The sequence below is a fragment of the Tenrec ecaudatus genome, chromosome 2 (assembly GCF_050624435.1).
Source record: "Tenrec ecaudatus isolate mTenEca1 chromosome 2, mTenEca1.hap1, whole genome shotgun sequence".
Classification (NCBI taxonomy): domain Eukaryota; kingdom Metazoa; phylum Chordata; class Mammalia; order Afrosoricida; family Tenrecidae; genus Tenrec; species Tenrec ecaudatus.
The window spans coordinates 158,420,196-158,443,164 of record NC_134531.1 but is presented as its reverse complement, the minus strand read 5'-3'; the positions used below and the strand labels follow the sequence as shown (position 1 = coordinate 158,443,164).

Sequence of the window (22,969 nt, the reverse complement as noted above, 5' to 3'; positions counted from 1 at the left end):
CATCTGTACATTCACTGCCCTCATCATTCTCAACACATTTGCTCTCCACTTAAGCCCCCGGCATCAGGTCCTCATTTTCCTCCTCCCTCCCTGCTCCCCCCTCCCTCATGAGCCCTTGATAATTTATAAATTATTATTTTGTCATATCTTGCCCTGTCCGATGTCTCCCCTCACCCCCTTTTCTGTTGTCCATCTCCCAGGGAGGAGGTCACATGTAGATCCTTGTAATCGGTTCCCTCTTTCCAACCCACTCTCTCTCTACCCTCCCAGTATTGCCACTGGTCCTGAAGGGACTATCCGCTGGTCCTGAAGGGATCATCCGCCCTGGATTCCCTGTGCTTCCAGTTCCTATCTGTACCAGTGTACATCCTCTGGTCTAGCCAGACTTGCAAGGTAGAATTCAGATCATGATGGGGGTGGGGTGGGGAGGGAGGAAGCATTTAGGAACTAGAGGAAAGTTGTATTTTTCATCATTAATTCATTGTACTTTGATTGGCTTGTCTCCTCCCCTAGACCCCTCTGCAAGGGGATCTCCAGTGGCTGACAAATGGGCTTTGGGTCTCTGACTCTGCACTCCCCCTCATTCACTATGGTAAGATTTTTTTGTTCTGATGATGCCTTATACCTGATCCCTTCCACAACTTGTGATAGCACAGGCTGGTGTGCTTCTTCCATGTGGGCTTTGTTGCTTCTGAGCTAGATGGTTGCTTGTTTACCTTCAAGCCTTTAAGACCCCAGACGCTATCCCTTTTGATAGCCGGGTACCATCAACTTTCTTCGCCACATTTGCTTATGCACCTGTTTGTCTTCAGCGACTGTATCATGGTGGTGTGCACCCAATGATATGATTTTTTATTCTTTGATGCCTGATAACTGATCCCTTCGGCACCTCGTGATCACACACAGGCTGGTGTGTTTTTCTATGTGGGCTTTGTTGCTTCTGAGCTAGATGGCCGCTTGTTTTACCTCAAGCTTTTAAGACCCCAGACACTATATCTTTTGATAGCCAGGCACCATCAGCTTTCTTCATCACATTTGCTTATTCACCCGCTTTGTCTTCAGTGGTTGTGTCGGGAATGTGAGCACCATAGAATGCCAATTTAATAGAAGAAAGTATTCTCGCATTGAGAGAGTACTTGAGTGGAGGCCCAATGTCCTTCTTCTACCTTAACCAAAGGCTTCTTATACCTAGAATAAAATCCAAATTCCAAACCATGGCCTGGCCCCTTCCTGCCTGTCTTAGAGCCTGTCACTCCCTTCAACCTCAGTCAGCCACCTTCCTTCCAGACTTCAGAGTCATCGCTGCCTCGGGGCCTCTGGATGGCCCTTCCCTCGGCTCTTCCTCCAGACTGGCTCATAGCTGGCTCCTTCCATTCCCCAGTCAGGTCTCCCACTCAAATGCCTCCTCCCCAGGAAGTTACAACTGTTCTGTTTTCTTCAAATTACAAGTTTCTCCTTTATCTGTTTATTTTTCTACCTCTCTTACTAACCTGTCACTGGCAAGCCCTGAATGATTCAGCTGTGCCACTTTCCAACTGAATGACAATGAAGATGTCCCTGTCTGTCTCTGGCCTCCGTCCCTTCATCTATAAGGGGAGAGAGACGGACTAGTGATTACTTGAGAGCTCTGACAGGCTGCGTTTCCAGGATACCAAATAACAATTCATGGGCTCCCACTGAGCTGCATTACCCCAGGATTCTGAAGACAGTTCAGCAGAGACACGTGTTGAGGACAAGCCAACCCCCTGGCCATCAAGTCCATCCGGAGCCATAGCCATACTATGTAGGACTTCTGAGGTCATAAATCTTTTTTATGGGAGCAGGCAGCCTCGTCTTTTTCCTGAGCGGCAGCTGATGAATTTGAACCTCCAACTCTGCAGGTAGCAGCCCAGCGCTTACCAGACAGTCAGGAGGCTTCCTTCATGCTGAGGACACACTAACTCTAAAGCTGACTAGTCATTAGGTCTTTATTTTTTCATTCTTTCGGTGTTTTGCTTACCAATGAGGTGCACTTGTTCCTCTTCTGTAGAGGCCGCCTCCGCCTCCTGCAGGCCATGAAGAAACCGGCTGCTCACCTGGATGATATCCCCCATGTTGGAGAACAGGACATCCAGATCTCCTGCAGGCAGCTGGAGGAACAAAGCAGCCCCAGGGGGAGGTTGGGAGTTCTGTGAACTTGATCTGCAATCCACTTGCCGTCAGACTCTTATTATAGTGGGGAGACTCACTGCCCCAGTGCAATGCTTACAAAAACTCGTTAAATGTTACTAATTAGATGCTGCCCTCACTCTACCAGGGGAGAGAGAATATTCCGTCTGGACCAGGCTTTTATCCTAGGTCTGCTACCAGTGAGCATTTTCTTTCTCTCGGTTTCTCATCTTTCAAGCAGGGACAGGAAGTTGGAGTTTTTCATCTCTGAATACTTGGCACCTAACAAATAGTATTACACTGAGATGCAATCTAGGTACCCACCCTCTTAGCTGTGCTAATACCATTGTGAACGGGTTGGGGGACAGCTACATGCAAGGGCTTGGAGGAATGTCTTAGATGCACTGTCAAGTGGAAAAGGCTAGCTATCGGACACTACAGCAGGCTCTCATTTTTGCCTAAATAAATGGCATCTATTTGTGTTTTTACATGTCAGGAGTGCTTGTGGTATAGTGGTTATTCATTGGGCTGCGATCCACGTGGTCGACAGTTCAAAACCACCAGCAGCTCCTTGACAAAAAGACTGGGCTTTCTACTCCAGGAAACAGTTACAGTTTCAGAAGCCCATGTTGCTATGGGGTTGCTATGAGTCAGCACTGACTCGATGGCATTGACTTTGAAGACAGAGAGCAACCCTAATATCTTGAGAGTGAAGTAACAGACTTCATAACCGCCAGGGCTCCCCTCCACCAAGTCTACCAAGGAACGAACCTTGGTAAAGTCTCAGAAACCAGGACCACCATGATCAGACCCCAGGGTCTTTACCGCTGTGTGGGGCCCCACCCAGGTACCTGCTGCAGGCGGCTCCTGATGTCGCTGGCGCAGAGGCGGAGCATGTGTAAGTAGGAGGACTCAGTGTCCACAAGCTCCCGGATGGCCAGCCTCTGATGGAGCAACACTTTGTCCTCAGAGGCCTGGTCTTCCCCATCCGCACTCGCTGTCCTGGGGGGCGGCTCAGCTGCCCCTCCATCAGCCATGCCCTAGGAGAGCCAGAAATATCACGACTCAGTTGGGGAAGCTCGGTGGGCACAAACAGTCTCTAAGCTAAACACCACGCTTCACCAAACACCCTAACCACCCTCGAGACGTGCTCCTCCAGCATCTGCAGGCAGAGTAGCTGGACTACATTACAAGGCAGAAACCGGCTCAGATCATTCGTGACGTTTTCACTTCAGTCTCCAGCATTCAGACAATGTGCTTGCCTGGCCTTCCCACTCCCACCCCCGGCTCCTGGCCCAGATTTCCTTACGGGTTCTGCTGAGTCTCTCTCCCAGGGGCTCCCTCCTCTCCACCCCACGGTCACTGCCCCCATTCAGGCGGAATGACCCATGGCCTGGCTATTTCAATGGGCTCCTGGGTCATCTGTTCAAATCCAGCCCCCTCTCCCTCCTACCCTCCCCCTGTTCCCATTTGTCCTGGACTTTCCTCCTACTCAACCTTCTAGAAACAAGGCTGAGGTTCCTTCCCCGCTGTCAGACACCAAGGAGCTCCCTGCTCCCACCTCATTGCCCCTGCAGACTCTGCACCCCAGCGAGAGAGACCAGGGGCTTGTATCTAAATCTGTGTCCTCTGCTTCCTGCCTCCTGCTTTGGCACCTGCCTGCAGTCCCCCCACCCCCATGTATGTATGCCCCTATTCTTCGCCACTCAGCATCTCCAAGGGCCTTCCTGAGCCTCCCAGACAGATGCCTTTTCTTCTCAACCACTCCCACAGTCCTTTGTCTCTGAACGTGAAAAGATCTAACAGGCAGTGTGGGGACAAAACACACAACCAGAGCCCATGGCCCTGGGGCTGAGGCTGACTCATCGCAGCCCTGCTGGGTTGCCAGGGCTGCTGCGGCTTTCTCCCCCAGAGCACTGGGAGGCTGGAACCGAGACCTCTCGCTTAGCAGCCAGGTGGTCCAACCTTTGCACCGTGGCTCCTCTTGTTGTAGACAAGCTGACCCAAAAAACCGTCCTACAAAACACCTAGATCAGCTGAAAACGAACTTCCTTTTTGTGCACAGCAGCGCTATTGCAGGCGAGTATAGGAAATTACCAGAGTCCAAAAATAAAGAGAGCAGAGAACAGCTGGGCTGACACAGCAGCAGCCCAAAGAGGAGGGCGTGATGGGACAAGGAGGCCGCGCCTGTCCCAGTGAGCCAGGAGCCCGCGTGGGAACAAGAGGCAGGATCCATAACTGAGCAGGATACACAAGGGTGCCAGTAAAATGGTAGGTCGGGAAAGAAATGCCCACCCATCCATCCTGAAGGGGACGGAGAGGCGTCTCCATCTTCCCTAGGGCCTCAGGTAAGGAAAAATTCTCCTCTGAAAATTCCCAGTACCAGGCCCACTTCATTCATTGGGTTTTAGGTTCAAATTCATGCTACAGATACCCACCAAGCAGCCCAAACCAACCAAAAAGGCACCCTGCACATACCCTTGACCAAGAGCACAGCCCCCCCACCCCTCCGACTCCAGCAGATTGCCTTTTCCAGGTGAGCTGACCAGCAACACGGAAGGAAGGCCACTGCAAGGGACTGAACTGTACTCACCCCCAATACAAGGGAGCTTTGGGAATCTTTTTTTTTGGGGGGAGGATCTTAAAAATTAAAAAAGAATTCCATTTCTCCAGGATACCTCTGTAGCCCCGTCCTATCTGTTAAACCCTGTACATGTGGGGGTGTTCGCTAATCTAATGCCATTAACCACCTCCCGTCGGGCAACCTAATGGTCTCCATCAGCAGAGTCATGTCCCTGTTCTTGACTTCAAAGTCACTGCCATTCAAGTTGATGCCAACTCCTAGGACCCTGTGGGACAACGCAGAACTGCCCTGTGTATCTCGAAGACCATAAATGGTTAGGGGAGTAGCAAGCTGTATCTTTCTTCCACAGAGTGGCTTTCAACTCCTGACCTTGCAGTTCGCAGCCAATGCATAACCCATTAGCCCCTGGGCTCCTCTGCCAGTGTTAGGTGGATCCTAAGCCTTAACAGGAACGACAGATGCCCTGTGAGAATCACCAAGGACCAAGGGAGGCCTGGGGCTACCGACAAAGAATGCAGCAGAAACTCTGATCGGAACTTCCAGCATCCAGAACTGTGAGAAAATGTCTGTCTTTTAAAGTCACCCTCTGTGGGTATTTCTGAAATAACAGCAGCACTAGGTAACGAAGACAGCATCTGTAAAAACAGCCAAGGGATTCGAGCCCAGAACATCAGAACCAAACTCTGTTTCTTTCCATTAATCTTAAAAATAGATTTTGAGATGTGGGGTTAGGAATATAACTGATTTTTTAATAAATATTGATCTCCAGTAAAAATAAGGAACTTTCACTTTTCTTACACTCAGTGTTTAGTTTATATCAGATATATATATATTCTATTCTGATTCAGAGCTTTCAAGATGATAACCTTTAAGGAAGCTGACTGTCACATCTTTCTCCAGTGGAATAGCAGGTGAGTTTGAACCACTAACCTTTAGGCTTGCTGCCAAATGGTCAACCTCTGTGCTACCAAGGCTCCAACAAGTCTATAGAAGCAGTTGTTTACAAAAACAGCACAAGTGTTAGTTTTGCAAACCATGCAGCCCCCTTGCATGTTAGTTTCCTGTGTTTGCTATGAATTATATGGGTGCATGAGTTTTTCCTGTGTGCATATGGTTATTTTAAGTGATAGCTAAACATTATTGTGAAAGATAATTCTACAATGTTTGCTGTGGAAAACAGTTCATCCCTTTTCCTTTACTCCCTGCCATGGACCTTACTAAAATATAGTTTAGTGTTTACCTCCATATCGTAAAATAACACAGATGTGTCAAGACTTCTTGAGTTTTCTATGTAAGCATTGTGATTTTCTTTGAGGGGCAATGAGGATTTGGATCTGTTGATGCTACTTCTACCACACAGGCATTCCCCTGCCCATTATCCTATCCTCTGAGTATGAATAACCAAAATCAAACTGATTGTGAACTAATTCCAACTCAGCAATGCTACAGAGCAGAGAGAACTGCTCTCAATCTTGACAGTAGCAGAGGGTCTCATGCTTCTGTGTGGGAACAACTGGTGGGTTTGAATAGCTGACTTCATGGTTGACAGCTCACTGAGTATTCCAGTACGCCACCAGGCTGCTGGCTGAATCTATATATAATATTAATTAGATCATTTACATGATTATCCTTGTGGAAATTTTATTTCTAATGGAATGATGCAGTAAACTATGCATACTCTCACATTTTCTATGCATTTTTTGTTACAAAAATGGTTTTAACAGTTTTTTTTTAGGTTTTGTCAGTTGGTTGGATGCTGAGTTCTCAGCATATCATGTATGTTATTTCCCTAATTAAATAATACCAGATTCTCTATCAAGTGAATAACTTGTGCTCTTGACATCCTAGTACCTTCTGAAGTGCTCTGCTCTAGCCTCTTGACCCTGAGCTGGAGCCGGCAGTCAATCACAGGATTTCCTTCCCCTCTTCCGGTCAGATCTCCGGTTTTCTGGATCACAATAGAACTCTTTCTTAACTTACTCCTTGGTTGGGTGCACTAGTTTCCCGAGGTGAGCAACGTACCAGGGAAACGTCAGGGCCCGCGATGTCTCCTTGAAGTGGCTAATCTAAGAACAGGTTTCGTTTTTCACTTAACCTACTTCTGGGCTTCACATCTTTTACAAATTCTGGAGAATTCTTAGTCTTATCTCTTCAAAGAGTGTCTCTCACTTACCCCCTCAATTCCCTCCTGGGGCTCAGATGAAACCCCAAGCAGTTCTTACGACCTAGCTGACCTTGCCGTGGCTCAGATGGCTCTTGAGGAACGGCTACTGACTGGGGGCGGGAGGGAGAGTCGTGAGATGCAGAGACTATTTTCAGAAGGTTAAATAGTGCCTGACTCCATTTATACAACATTCTTTCTTTTTAAAACAATTATTGTATTAGGGGCTCATACAACTCTTATCACAATCCATATATACATCAATTGTGTCCAGCACATTCATACATATATTGGCGTCATCATTCTCAAAACACCTGCTTTCTACTTGAGCCCTTGGTATCAGCTCATTTTCCTCCTCCCTCCCTGCTCTCCCCTCCTCCCTGAACCCTTGATAATTTATAAATTATTATTATTTTGTCATGTCTTACACTGTACTATGACTCCCTTACCCACTTCTGCCCTGTTCGTCCCCCAGGGAGGAGGTTATATGTAGACCTTGTAATCTGTTCCCTCTTTCTCCCTCACTTTCCCTTCACCCTCCCGATATCACCATGCTCACCACTGGTTCTGAGGGGCTCATCTGTCCTGGATTCCCTGTATTTCCAGTTCCTATCTGTGCCAATGTACATCCTTTAGTCCAGCCGGATATGTAAGGTAGAATTGGGATCATGATAGCGGAGGGGAATAAGCATTCAAGAACTAGAGGAAAATTATATATTTCATCATTGCTATACTGCACCCTGACTGGCTCATCTCCCTCCCACAGCCCTTCTGCAGAGGATCTCCAATTTCCTACGGATGGGCCCTGGGTCCCCACTCCGCACTCCCCCCTCATTCACAATACTATGCTTTTTTTTTTTTTTGGTCTTTGATGCCTGATACCAATACAACATTGTTGAAGTAACAAAATCATGGAGACAAAGAACAGATTCGTGGCTCTCAGGGGCTCAAAGTGTTGTCGTGGGGCTGTGGGGTGGGCTTTGCTGTGACTCTAGGCATGACACAAGGCGATCGTGATGGTAAAGGGTTAGTTCCAGATCTTAGTGGGGTGGTGGCCACACAAATACAACATATGGTAGAGCAATCATGTATTTTTATACTGATGTCAATTTCCTGGTTTTGACACTGGGCTGTTTAACAGAATGTGCCCTTTGGGAGAAAGGGCCCAGGCTCGGGGTACTGGTGCACAGTGTAAGCACGATAGCTGTTATCAGTAAGGTGTGCACTAGGGAAAAGGAGGGGAGAATGACTAAGTGTCTGATAGTGCGTTATAAGTCTCACGGCAACAACACTTCATGGAACTGGTTTTCTGGTGTGAAGGTTTGGGCTTCCTGGGTCTGTGAGGTCAATTGATTTTACACTGTTTGTATAGGTTTTGTTCGGCCTCTTGAAGGAGCCCTGATGGCACAGAGGTTACCCAGTGGGCGGCTAACACCAGGTCAACAGTTCAAAACCACCATCTGCTCTACGGGAGAAAGATGAGGCTTTCTACTCCTGGAAAATGTGATAATCTCAGAAGCCCATAGGGCCAGTTCTAGCCTGTCTGCAGGGTAACTATGAGTTTAGTTTGCATCAACTCAAGGGCCGTGAGTTTGCCTTTGAGAGTGGGACTCATTGGTGAGCACCATCTGGGATGGTGCATGCCGGGGAATAGCTGCCCAGGATGCTGCAACAGGCCGTGGCCTTGGTTAGCCTGGAGCCGCATAGCAGGGAGGGAGCTAAGCAGTCAGAGAGCAGAAGAAAGAAGTGCTGGTTCTACTGCCTCCTCTGCCATGAGACCCGTGGGAACGGATGGCTCCCACCTCTGATGACTGGCTGCTTGGACCACAGACCCAACAGGAAAGTCAGGGAACAGAGCTTCAAATTCATACCGAACCCTGTCTTGTGAATCCATGGAGAGTGGGGGCCCCAAAAATTATTGCCCAGAAATAATCTTTGAATGTTGATCCTGAACGATCAGTTAATAAGAGTGTTAGCCACGAGCATCATGTGCTCATGAGATCTGCGTGCAAAGGCACAGCAGCTCATCTACAGCACAGACGATGACTCTAAGGGGCAGAGAGCCCACATTGACGGTGACGTCACAACAGTGACGAGTGTGACCTTCGGAGCAGGTGCTCACCGACTTACGACAGGTTGCTGGTTGTGGGTACTGCCACTAGAACCTAGAACCCGAGAGCCCACCCATGGGAGGCACTGGGCGACAAGGAACCAGGTCCTCCCTGTACGCTCCCAGCTACTTCCTTGAATCTACAGTTATCCCCAAACAAAAGTATTACTGCCAGAGGAGAGGCAGGTCACAGCCTGGGAGAGCAGGCTGGGTCTTGGTTCCATCACCCTGGCGGCAGAGCGAAGGAGGTTTGCCTCAGGGAGCACACTCAGGAATGCCCTGCAGTAGCCCCTGAAAAGATGACCTGGGCCACCCCGCCCATGCTCAGTCCCAAGAACTCTTTGAAGCCATGTACCAGGCCATTGGGCACTGGACGCCTTCTGGCACATAACCCCAAACCCATTGCCATTAAGTCCATTCCAATTCATAGTGACCCTGTGGGCAGAGTACAACACAGTTTCTGAAGGCGCACATCTCTCTGGGAGCTGATAGCCTTGGCTCTCTCCCATGGAGTCCCTGGTGGGAATGTACAAACTTACTGCTAGCAGCTCCCTGTTTAACCACTGTGCCACCCGGCTCCTTCCTGGCACACAGTAAGTCCTTGGAGGGGCAGTGAATAATCTAATGTGGCCCTTCTAGCCAGTCTCTACCTCCCACCAAACGGCCTTCCCCTGCACAGGGTCTGGTGAGAAGGTGGGGGGAGATACTGATGGGATGCGTCTGTGAGTCACTGCGAACAGGATTTCCTGGGAGGCCATCCTGCTGGGTGGAAGATGAGCCCTCTGAGAAGCAGCAGGAGGGATCTCATCACCAGCAAGCGCCGGGAGGGGAGCACGTCCTTGGGGCCCAGGATCCCTGTGCAGTGAGCCTCCTGGATCCAGAGAGAGCTCTGTGATCAGAGGCATGGCAGCAGAAGCAGGAGCCAGAGCATAAAACAGAGCAGTGGGCTTCGCAGCCCAGGGAGCAAGAAAAGCTGAGTGTTTCTGGCAGGAGGCTAGCTTGTGGAGGGGGGAGGGGGGCTCTGGGCACGCACTTAGGGAAGTCCGGCTTGCTGATCCACCAAAGCACTCCTGACTTGCCTTCCAGCTGAGGCTGACTGGAGTGGGAGCCTCTGGGCACTTAACCCCTGGAGCTGGGTGTGCTGCCCCAGGGAGCGCGAGCTGAATGCCTGAGGCTTCCGGCTGAGTGGTCTGACCCTTTGGACGTTTACTAGCAGCCCTGAAAGAACTCCGTACCATGTCCTGATCAACAGCTGCCTCCCGAGCATTTCCCACTTGCATCACAACCTGTCGACTTCCTCCATAAGCCCTTTACTCTTATATCTTGTCTGTGAGACCTGGGCAACGGTTGCAGTGGATACTAGCACCCAGGTGGTACACAGTGAATGTGAATTCAGACAACAGCAAACTCCAAATGCAGCTCACTGCCACTGAGTCCATTCTGACTCATGGCAGCCCTTAAGGGCCCAGCAGAACGTCCTCTGTGGGCATCTGAGTAATTCTTTATGGGAGTAGAAAACCTCTTCTTTCCCCAAAGACAACACAGTGCAAAAAAAGTCTCGTTGGACATTTTGCGGTAACTCTTCTGCTGCCACAGCGGCTTCGAACTCTCACAAGTTGACCAACGGTCAGTTAAGCAGACCCCAACTCATGGAGACCCCATGTGTGTCAGAACTGAACCATGCTCTGTATGGCTTCCAAAAGCCAAGCTTCCAAAAGGGGACGACCAGCCTTTTCTTCCCAAGTGCCTCTGAATGAACTTGGCCTCTAGCCTTCTGTCTAGCAGCCAAGTGCTCTTGCACCATCAAGGAATTCTGCTTCTGGTGCTAGGGTACACAAAACCCGAGTCAATTCTACACCCTCCTGTCCTCTGTCCACACTGGTTGAGGAGGGAGGCCGATGTATAACCGAGAGGTCAGCAGTTCGAAACCACCCACTGCAGTTGCACCCACCGAGGCCATTCTACCTTGTCCTATAGCGTCGCTGTGTGTCACAACGGCAGGGAGAAATTTCGGGTCTGACACTTTAAGGATGAAGGCTCATGGAACGCTGGTGATTGGGAGCCGCCTCTGAAAGGTGGGAGGATTAGGGATGAAGGGGGTTGCCTCCCAGAATGCCTACTCTAAGGAAAGTTAGCTGGCCGTGCCACAAGAAGGGAGTTGCCCAGAAATCAGGCACACATCAGACACCCGTGGGAAAACCAAGAACTGAGCATGCTCAGACCCAGCTCACCCAGGCCCAGGGAGAGAGGTCAACCTGGGCACGCAACTCTAGGCACCAGCAATATGATGTCACATAGGTGTGCCTGGACTCAGCCACTAAGATGGACCAATACCTTCAACCACACCCCACGCCCCCCCACCCATGGGGATAGGAGGGATAAACAGAATGGGGGCAGGCTGTACCCCTCTTTCAGGGGCTCTTGCGGGCTCTTTCCTGTGTGACCCTGCGTTCTCTCTACCCAGAAATTTTCTTCCTTTCCGGGACTCCTCTTTGGGTTCTGTGGAATCAACTTTCTGGCCATTTTCCACATGGTTTTTCACGCTCCCCTGAAGCAGCCATTATTGGCCGCAAACTCCACCCCCACCCTCCGCAGCCATGAGGCCTGGCATGCTTTCCAGAGAGCGTGTACTATCTGAGACTGCAATATGTGAAACTTCCCTTTCCCCCATGCAAGTGACTTGGATTTACACAAGTGCTTCTGCCGCGTGAATTCGTTCAGCATTGAGAAGCTAGAACCGAGGAAACCCACCCCAGAAACCCAAAGCCTCGGTGGGTTTCCGAGGCTGTAAATCTTAAAGAGAACAGATAGCCTCAATGTTCCCTCTCGAAGCACCTGCAGTGAGTGATGCAGCACTACTGTGCCAGCTGTCACCACAGCTCCTTATGCCAGCAAAGATCTCACCACCAATAGGAGGAGGGAAGGCCCACAGGGAGAGGAGTGGCCACATAGGGGCCCTGGCAGAGAACCCCGGTTTATAAAGAGACAGCAGAAGGTCGAAGCGCTGGTCTTGTCGAAAGAACTTTCAAAATCCTTAACTCCCAGAAAGAACTAGAACCAATCCATTTATAAACATACCCTCCAACCCCCCTCACACTATCCCTGCCAAATCTATTTTATAAGAGTCAAGATCTGAACAAGTAAGAGATTGTCTCACTATTTGATGGCTCGACAGTCCTCGTTTGGGGCTCAAAAGAATGAGTGTGGGTTAGAAGAACTCTGAAGGTTAGAAGTCCAAGCCCTAGAGCCGGAAAAACCGGATCTCAAATTCTGGCTCAGCCTCCAACTGGCTGGCTTCCCTGTGGTAATCTTGTAGCCTTCTCTAGAGGGTTGTCCTAAGACTTCATAAGGCAATCCGTGTAAATGTTTAACACAGTACTCGAGCGGAGTAAGCTCTCAATACTCCTGTTACTATAATAGACTGGGAGCCCTAGTGGCCTAGAGGGTAATGCATTGGGCTGCTAACTGCAAGGTCAGCAGTTCAAAACCACCTCAGGAGAAAGATGAGGCTTTCCACTCCAGTAAAGATGTCAGCATTTCATCTTCACATACTTTAGACATCTGGTCAGGAGAGACGGGTCCCTGGAGAAAGACATGCTTGGTTAAGTAGAGGGGCAGGAGAAGGCTCTTAACAAGATGGACTGCCACAGTGGGCTCAGGCTTCGGAACAATTGCACGGATGGCACGGCACTGTGCAGTGTCTTGTTCTGTTGTGTAGAGGATTGCTATGGGTCGGAACCAACAACCCTCTTCCACCTTCCCTACTGCCTTGTGGCCTAAGCCGCTCTGCTTTGAGTTTCTGTCATTGGATGAAACAGAAGGTGTCTTTGAAAAGGAAACCAGGATTACTTGGAGGCAGCTTAAGTTACCTGAAAAACAGGTCTCGCCAGGCTGTCCTCCTCCCCCGCCTGCGCGTGGACAGCTCTCAGATGGAAGGAATGCCAGGGTCCAGTAAGTCAAGTGGCACACCCAGGTGAGGAAAGTCTCCCGTGACATCTCTAAGGGAGAAGATGGGCCAATGGAGATTCACAGTTGCAAGAGATCTCAAAAAGCTAAATCAGTGAGATGGGGATATGGACACACAGAGGGGTCTGCCTCAGGGGAATGGTTCATGTGATCGTGGGGGCTGGCAAGTTCAAAATCATGATCTGGCAGTAGGCTCAAGTCCTGGGCTGGCTCATGGGATTGAGGAGGCTACTGAACCCAGGCCTGGAGATCAAGCAAAAAGCTGGAGGTTTCCACAGGTCTGTGTCAGGAACTGGAAGCCAGGCTATGAGGAGCATGTAGAACCAGGAGAATGTGAGGTTGAGAGAGCATACTTTACCAGAACACCCATCTATAGAGTGGACACAGGCCACCCCCCTAAGACACCCCCCTTTCAACATAGAGCTGATCACATCAGATCACATCACGCAAGGTGACCGTATTATAGAAGAGCAACCCATCCAGGATCTGCCAAACCACTGAGAGTCAGGCGTTAACCAGGTGGGCACACATTAGCCATCACAGGAGGGCCGGGCAATGAGAAGACATTTCTAGGTCGCTTGCAGAAACAAAGTGATAAGATCTTGGGATTTTTAAATGACCACAGAAAGAGTGCTGAGAGACTGGTGAATTCCAACTACTGACTTTTTCGTTAGCAACTGGGATCTTAAATCACAGGCAACCAGGGCTCCTTGAACGAAATAAACCGGACACAAAAGAACAAGCATCGAACAGTTAGTTATCCCTTTACGTCTCTGCAAGCAACCTAGACGCATCTCATTCCCACTTCCCATGGGTCTCTTCTCCTCTCAGTGATTAACTTGCTTTTCTACCCATTTTATTATTTACTCGTTCCATCCACAGCATGTAAGCTCCATGGGGCAGAATTAATGCTTTCTTCATCAGTGCACTACTAGTGTCTACTTTAGATTGGGCGCATAGTAGGTGCTCAAGTGAAATAATAAGTGAATTCTATGGACGAACACTCACAGAATAAAGATTAAACTGTTGAGAACACAGGTGTAAATGGACCTACACTGTGTATTACTCTTGGGCTTTCCTTGAAAGCCATCAAAAAGTTTTAAGTAGGGTAAGGATAGCTACTCCCTAACAACCTGAGTTCCAGGTTATACACGAAAGCAAGTGGCTGACCAAATCCCACTGCATAGGGACAGTATTTCTTACACTTGTTAGCCAACAGACACAACACAAACAACTCCTCCTAGTTCTGTAAGTGTGATGAAGCCCCGCTTGAGACTGACATGGCGGTGTTTCAGAAGCAGTACGTTGTGGCTTTCTACACAACATCACACAGCCAGAATGCCTAGAACTAATAAGAGCCGCCCCACGGCGCACTCTCTAAGGCCATCAGCTGCAGTGCCGGCTGGATTCCGATATTCTGTTCATGCAAGGCCAACATGATTTCTCAACTATGTTTGCTCACCTAGGAGGCCTGGTGGTGTGGTGGCTTACTCATTTGGCTTCCAACTGCCAGGCCAGCATTTCCAAGTCACAAGCACTCCCGCTAAGTCTCGCCTGTCTCAGAACCCACAGGGGCTGCTGTGAATCAGAACCATCACCATGGCAGTGAGGGCTCTGGTTTGTTCATGTATCTTGTAAATCCCTAACTCCAACACTCATTTCTGACATCGTGTGTGTGTGTGACCTCACCTGCTCTATGCATCCTTAGACAAGTCACCAGATTGTTTCCTCAGCTTTAAAATGTTATAGTTATATAATCTGGTATCAATTTGAGGATTAAAAGTTTAGGGGTGGGGTCTAGCCTGTCAATCAGGATATAGCCAATGAGGCCTCTGTGTGGGCATGGCTTTGTCCTGAGGATGCTGGGAACTCCTGTAAATCCTCCCTGGAGGCAGGAGACACACACTCTCTCTGCTCACTCCCTTAGAGACATTCCTATGGAGAAGACACATGGAGAGAGGCTGATGGAGCCAGACCTCTGGAGCCGGAGAAGTCACGTGGAGAGCCCTGCCAGCACTGAGATTTGTTTACAATACCACTGGATCCACAGGACTTCCCACCCACTGGCCTGTGATCTTCCTACATTTAGCTTCAATGCATGAATTTCGGAAAGAGAACTTGATAGATTGTTATTGGCCATACGGGCTAATATTGCACTTTATGGACTTGATCTGGACTGGGCTGTTTTCTCAATATTCAACTTCTCTTTATATAAATCTCTTTCTTATAGACATATGAGTGTCCATGGATTTGTTTCTCTAGTCCACCCGGACTAATAGGTAAGGAGCTTTCTTTCCCTAGGATTCTCTGAAGCTGGGATTCTACACTCACCACTGAGATTTGGCTACCAAAAGTTTCAGAAATCTTTATATATTTAAAAAAAATTTTTACATTGTGTGTGTGTGTGTGTGTGCGTGCGTGCGCACATGCTAACCTGGTAGTACAGCAGTTAGACTCTTAGCTAACAACCTAAAGGTCAGCGATTTGAACTCACCAGCTGCTCCTAAGGAGAGAAAGCTTCTGTACCAACTACTGTCTTGGAATACCTCTGGGGAGGTTCAGCTCTGAGCAGCCTGGGCATCCCTTAGTTACATCTGTCTTCATAGGGCCATTTTGAGTTAAAACCCACTCAACAGTGGGTGGGGGTGTTTGAACAGCTTTATTGAGGCTTAACTGACACACAATAATCTCCAAAAACTCACTGTGGATTCTGATTCCTAGTGACCCATAGGGCAGAGTAAAACTCTTCGTGTGGGTTCCAAGACGGTGACTCTTGACAGGAGGAGAAAGGCCCGTCTTTCTCCCACGGAGCAGCTGGTGGTTTTGACCTACTGATCTTTGGATTTAGCAGCCCAATGTGTAATCACAGGGCCCCCTCATACAATAAATAAATAAATATATATATATATATATATATATATAATTGTTCGATTTGACAAGTTTTGGCCTAAGAATATGCTGTATATGATTGTTTCTAAATTTTGTTTAAATGATTGTAGGGTAAAGAACTCAAGTTAACCCAATGAAGTTGACAGTCAGGTGAGCTCTGGCATTCCCAAGCTTACAGCTGGTCCTGTCTGGGGTCCCTGGCAGTCTATAAGATTATGTCTTTAATGGGGTGTTCTGACCTAGCTCCAGGTGGGCAGGTAAAGAATTGCATGTATGGTGGCAGAATGGAAGAAGACATGATAATAGGTTGATATTGGATTTGACTGATCCTTCCAATTTGGTGTCAGAAAGGTGGGAATAATTTGTTTCTCACCCAATTAAAAAGAAGGGTTTTTCTCACACAATGAGGATAACTTAAAAAGTATTGCTACTGGCATTCCAGTGCCTACATGCGTGGGCTTATTCCAATGAAAACGTGGTTCAACATGTGTCCAAGAGCAGTGGATGGCTGCAGATAAGTTCTCTCAGCAACACACTTGTCTCCTTTGGTGCCTTCAAAACCATGCCAATCAAAACAGTGGCTTCTCAGGGGCCCTGTGGGGCCAGTGACGTTCAAGGCAGAGAGGTCAGTTCAACAGGTCATGGCGATTGTGTTTGGGGCTCCAAGGGGGGCAAGCTTGGTAGATTTTCTCAGAGGACACGGGACTCTCACAGGGCAGGAAGATGTCTGAGCAGGAAGAAATGTTAAGAACATTAAAACCGCATTGGTGAGAAAAGGGCCAGGGAAGCTGCGTCAAGGATGTTTGCCCATCATGACAGTGCCCCTGCTGGTTCTTCATGCAGAGCAAGGGCTGTCCTACAAGAATTTGGCTGGGAAACCCTGTCCTACTTACCCTGCCATTCTGATCTTGCCCTTTCAGAATTCATTTGTTTCCCAGGACTGTGTTAGAATGGGTAGACCAGAGAAACAAATTCATGGACACTGATATGTATATGAGAAAGCGCTTTATATACAAGAGATTTATATGTACATTAAGAAAACACCCCAGCCCAGTCCAAGACCATTAGTCCAATATTAGCCCATATGTCTGACACCAATCTTAATGTCCTCTTCAGACTCATGAAACACATGCAATGACACCGAATGCAGGAAGATCACAGGCCAGTGGGTGGGAAATCTTGTGGATCCAGTGGTGTTGTAAGTATCTCAGTGCTGGCAGGGGTCTCCACGTGGCTCCTTCAGGTCCAGGGTTATTGTTCCCATCAGCACAGCCCCATGTGTTTTGTCAGTAGAGAGTCTCTCTCAGGGAATGAGCAGAAAGATAGTGTCTCCCACCTCCAAGGAGGAAATGCAGGGTTCCCAGAATCCTCAAGAGAAGGCCATGCCCACACAGAGGCCTCATTGGCTATGACCTGATCGACAGCCTAGACTCTACTCCTTCACTTATAATCCTCTCAACATGACAGCAGATTATGTAACTACCACAAAGACTCAAAGGACATCTCAAAGGAACATGATTTGAGTCTCTCAGGGAGGCCCAAACTGCCATTATTTTAAGTGGTGAAAACTGAAGAGTGCAGAATTTGGGGGGAAGGGTTAGAAGGATGGAAACACCATCTACTGGCATGTGTAGACTTAGTGGAGGATATGTTGAGAAACAACAGCTTCCCATTTTTATATTTTTTAAATTGGTTTATATTTAAAAAAAAAGAAAATGAGTTTATTGATGTCAAGTCTATTCCAACTCATAGCAACCCTCCCCTGTGGGTTTCCCAGACTGTAACTCTATAGCAATAGAAAGCCTCATCTTTCTTCTTTGGAACAGCTGGTGGTTTTGAACTGCTGTCCTTGTGGTTAGCAGCCAAAACACTTAACCACTACGCCACTGGAATGCTCCCTACATGTTAGGATGGCCAGACTTCATCTCACATACTTTGGGCATGTTGTCAGGAGAGCCAGTCCCTGGAGAAGGAAATCATGTCTGATAAAACAGACGGGCAGCGAACAAGAGGAAGACTCTTGACCCAGGAAGGACGGACACAGTGGCGGCAACGATGGGCTCAAACCTAAGGGCAGCGGTGAGGCTGGCGCGGGATGGGGCGGCGTTGCGTTCTGTTGCACTGCAAGCTGAAACCACTCCAGCAGCAGCACCGACCACAAAGCAACGCCGGGCGCTACGATGCTGTAGTGATGCTTTTTGACTTTCCCTCTCATATCAACAAATACAAAAACATATGCAGAGGGAACCGTTCCCCACCACACAGCCCTCACCCAACCACATGCAGACACCCAGAGCTCACGGTGCTGCTAACTGAGGGTGCACGGATCCAACCGACCAGCCACTCCTCGGAAGTTGCTGTAAGGTGGCAGACTGGGACCCCAGTGGGGCAGTTCTACTCGGTCCTGGAGGGCCACGGGGAGTCAGGATCCACGAGGGGGGGTGGCTTTGCCTGGGTTTCATAGTGTGGGAAAAACACCTCAAGCACGCACATTCTTGGCCCTATTCCGAAAAATCCTGATTCAGCAGGTCAGGGGTGGGCAGGCTAATAAGCCTCTGGATATAGTGAGCAGTCAGTATATCAATTCTTGACAAATTCTGCTTTTGAACTTTGCCCAACGAAGGAATGGCTGAAGGAACGAAGCCAGTGGGGGTGGAGGGAAAACACACGTCAGGAGTGTTCTGGTTGTCACTAAATATGGAAGAGGCTTTGCCTCTTGGAGAGAACCAGTCATTTTTGCTCTCTGTGCCCCGTGTTGCTCCTAAGGCTTGGGGCTCTAAGGTCAGAAAATAGAAAACTTCTCTAACTGAACTTAGGCTTGGGGCCTTCTCTAACTGAACTTTGGCTTGGGGCTCTAAGGTCAGAAAATAGAAAACTTCTCTAACTGAACTTCTCTAACTGAACTACTTTGCCTGACGCTACGCATGCCCATTCTCTGGACTGAGAAATGGCTGGCTGGGGGTGAGGCGGAGAAAAGGCAAGAGAAAACACCCAAACATACACACACACCCCTCACCTGAATGAAAACACCCCTTTAACATACCTGAAAAGAATGTAAACCCACTAGACAAGCAGTGTCTAGACCCAAATTAAATAACAGCTATTTGCTCTCGGCCATATTTCCCTGGTTCTATTTATATGGTCCAAAAAGGGAGAAACAGAAAAACAACATAGTACTTTGGGGAGCAGTTCCTTTCATAGATCAGTGGACCTGCTCATTGCCCTGTCCTGATGATTCGGGATGCACTGGTTTAAAGTTCTTAAGCCTGTCAATCAACAAAAAAGGCTTTGAACTGTCAGGATCGCCAGATGCCCTTTGCTTCAGTTACAACACCCAAAGACACCCTGCCCCCGCCCACAGCTCTCTTTAGCTAAATAAAAAGCCATTGATTGTATCTAGAGCAGAATCAACCAAGGCCCTGTTCACCAGCAATCGCTGATTCAAGGAGGGCGTGAGCCAACTGCAGCAGCTCTCCTACCCTGGCAGAAACTCAGCTGCGCGCCATTGCTGGGCCAGATTGGGTGTTGGGTCTATTGCCTCCCCTCTCCTCTCATTTCAGAACCAGCCTTGGCACGACTGGTTCCACTTGAAGGTGGCGAGAGCGGCCCAATCAGCGCATCTTGTCAGATTGCCTGGGATTCTGATCATTGCCACGTGGGGTAATTGACCTCAGCTCCAATGTTGAATGCACTGCATTCCAGCACCCTGTAAAGGTTACTCTCCCCAGGTTATGCGCTAGGGTTGGCACGTCATTCACGGCAGCGCTGGGTTTGTTACTGACATGGTGACACCCGTACAGATGTCTTGACCCTTTCCTAACTGGAACAGCTATGGTTTGCTGAGTTAGGTTTTTCAGCAAACAAGTTCTCTCGGTCATACTTTTATTGAGCATCTGCTAAGTGCCCAGCACTGGGCTTTCCCTCCAATCTTCTTTAAGGCTGACAGTAACTTTTAGGATAAAGCTCAGTTCCATTTTAAAAATAAAAACTGGACCGCGGTGAGGGCACATGACTGGATCCGGGCACTACTTTGTCAACTGCTTCCCTTTAAAGGCGCACAGGGAGTGCTCGCCGCAGCCCCGGCCCTTACAGCCTGCTTCACTCCGTGCTGAAACTGCACACGGTCACAGTCACGGTCACGTATGAGCCTCTCCATGGGCAGTGGACGCAGCTCCCAGGAGGTCAGTGAGTGTCCTAAGAAGCGAGCAGCCGGCTCAGGCTGTCAGCGTCTCCATCCCCTTCTACATTTCTGGATTCAGGCTGGGAGACCTGTAGGGGAGCCTGCTTCCAGCCTTTCCTAGTTCCCGTTTGGACACTAATTTTCGCCCAGTCGCTTCACTTTCGGGGCTGCTAATTTCTGTGCTCCTTTGCCCCAGTCTTGGCTGTCCCGCCAGGATTATGTTTCCCTTGGCAAGGCCTCGTCTCATTGTCTGTGATTTTCCATGATTCTAATGGAAGGATTCGGATTAAAAGTGGTCCCAAATCTTATGTACAAAAAGACCAGATTAAACAAATACAAATAATATTCTGGGTCCCCCCCCCCACCGCCCGAGTTAATCTCCCTCGGTCGCGATTTCCCACCTGTAAAACAGCTCAGTCGCGTCTCAAGGAGCTGGGTGTTTGTAGTCCCCTAAGGCTCCGAACACAAAGCTAACTACCTTATAGTCGGTGCAGGGGTGGAGGGTGGTAGTGGGGGAACCGCGCCGGGCGCTCTCCCCGCCCCCAGCCTTCCTGGCCCGCATCTCCGGTTCTGATCCAACCAGCAGCTGTTTCCTGACCCCCGCCCCCGCCCCGCCTGCCACTGGCAGGCCCCGCCGGCCCGGCGGACTCACCGCGTGCGCAAGGTGCGGGCTCCGCACCCCGAACTGGCGCCCCGGGGTCGCGCGCCGACCGGGAAGCTCCGCGCGGAGCCTGGCGGCTCTGGCCCGCCGATCGGTGCGAGCGCCGGGCGGGGCGGCCGGCCGGCGCCGGCTTTGTTAATTGTCCTGCCGGAGCCAGGTGCTTTTCCACGGCCGCTCGCGGACTCTAGCCGGGCAGCCCAGCGCCGAGCCGCGCCGAGCCGGCCACGCCCCAGGACCCACCTACCCGCGCCCGCTCGGCTTCGCCCCGGGGCACCAGCACCCGCCCGCACTGGCCACCCGGCGCGAAGGATGAGCCTGGCACTGAAAATCCCTGCTTGGCGGGGGAGGGGAGGGGGGAGCTCTCTCGGGCGGGGCGTTGATCCAGTGCTGAGTGTCGGCAGCCCGGGAGTTCTAGTTCTAGCTCCCGCAGGGGCATCCTTGGACTAGGGTGCCAACGTCCCTGGCCGGAAAGCGCCCATCCTTTTCCTGCTCTGTTGGGAGCCAACGCCGCAAATCCCGGCCCTCTCGAGCTTACTGTGCTAGATATTAAACTTATTGGTAGTGTTTTGCTTTAACGGATTTAGTTTCTCGCCGTTTAAAAGCTAGAAGTCCACATCGAAGCCCCCAAACAGCTCTAGGGGAAGGCTCTGGAGGAAGGTCCTTGTCTCCCATTTTTCTCTTTTTCAACATTATCCTTTAGCAATGTACTAGTTTCACATTCACATTTTTAGTCATATTTTTTCTATTAAGATTCCATTTGTAGTTATTTACTTTTTTTGGCATAGTAGATTTTCTCCCCCACTCCAATAGTTTTATTGAGATTATATATATATATATATATATATATATATATATATATATATATATATATCCCATACCATACACGTCCATAGTTAAGTCGTATTTTAAAAGAAGGGTATACACATCGCCACAGTCCGTTCTGGAGCATCCTCACCCCTACTGTATTAATGTCCTTCTAATTTCCCTCCTGTCCACCCCCATCCCCCCAACCCCCAGCTGGTTTCTTGATTCCTTGAAGATCTCCATTACAAAGAATTCATTTTAAGTGTGATAATTGTTATTATAAATATGAGAAGTTTTATGTTAGGGTAATCAGACATGGTAGTGTCTGGAATGGACTTCATTAAATGTAAACGCCCCCCACCCATGGGCCCTTACAGTTACTCTTATTCTCATCGTTGTTATTAGGTGCATTCAAGTCGGTTCCGACTCACAGCAACCCTACCTACATACAACAGGAAGAAAGGCTGCTCAGTACCCGTCATCGCCCACAGTCTTTGCTACTACTACGCTCTAGCCCATTGTTGCAGCCACTGGGTCAATTCATCTCCTGGAGGGTCTTCCCCTCTTCTGCCTACCTTCTACTTTACCACACAGAATGTCCTTCTCCAGGGACTAGCCCCTCCTGACAATGTGTTTCAGGGTGCAAAAGAGACCCCAATCTCAAATATACTTTAAGGAGAACATTTATTAATTCTTAAACCAAGACAAGAGACATACCATCCAGATGAGCAAGGTCATTAGCACAAGGTCTTAATGGTGTCCGAGGTTCCTAGTCTCACTGCTCTTCAAACAAGGCATGGACCACAAAGGAAGCCATCCCAAAGGCATGCTTGTGATCAATACATCACAGTTGCAGGTGGGACTACAGAATCGGGACTGGGACCATGATTGGGAAACATACTTCATGTTAGACAGAAGCGCTTACAAGATTGGTCCAGGTTCTTTCAAGTCAGGCTGTAGCTCATGACTGTGATCCCGCCCAGTAAGGTGATCTCCATCGAGGACACATCCAGGCAAGCCCCTAAGGGACACTACCCCTCCCTGGGCTGGCTGAGGAGGGACGAAGGGTGGAGGAAAGCCACTTTCCAATGCACTCTGCCTGAGCACAAGACTTCACATCCCTAGTTAGTGGTCAGAGGAAATAAATGGAGCTTTGATGCACGTGGGTATTCTGCACATAGCTTGGGGGCTTTTACTATCATCTACAGTGTTGTTGTTGTTGTTGTTGTGTGCCGCCAAATAGATTCCAACTCACAGGGACCTGATGAACAACAGAACAAAACACTGCCTTGTCTGCCTGGTTCTGTCATCCATGGCCTTCTGCAAACAGAGGGCTCAGAATTTAAGCTCTCACACCCATGTTCAGAGTGGACAGTGTGGCCAGCCTCACTTTCAAGACTGATTCTAGCTGTACTTCCTGCAAGACAGACTTGTTTGATCCTCTGGCAGTCTTTGATGCTTTCACT

General features: G+C 49.2%; 1 protein-coding gene across 1 annotated transcript in view; it reads right to left on the bottom strand.

The window, feature by feature from the left end:
• The window catches only part of ARHGEF37 (Rho guanine nucleotide exchange factor 37), a 35,267-nt gene extending 32,082 nt beyond the window's left edge, over positions 1 to 3,185 (bottom strand). Inside the window, exons 1-2 of the mRNA XM_075543155.1 lie at positions 3,000 to 3,185; positions 2,000 to 2,129 (exon numbers count right to left, since the gene is read on the bottom strand). Coding sequence (XP_075399270.1) covers positions 2,000 to 2,129; positions 3,000 to 3,185 — 316 coding nt within the window. The remainder of the gene's footprint in view (positions 1 to 1,999; positions 2,130 to 2,999) is intronic.
• Between the last annotated feature and the right edge of the window lie 19,784 nt (positions 3,186 to 22,969).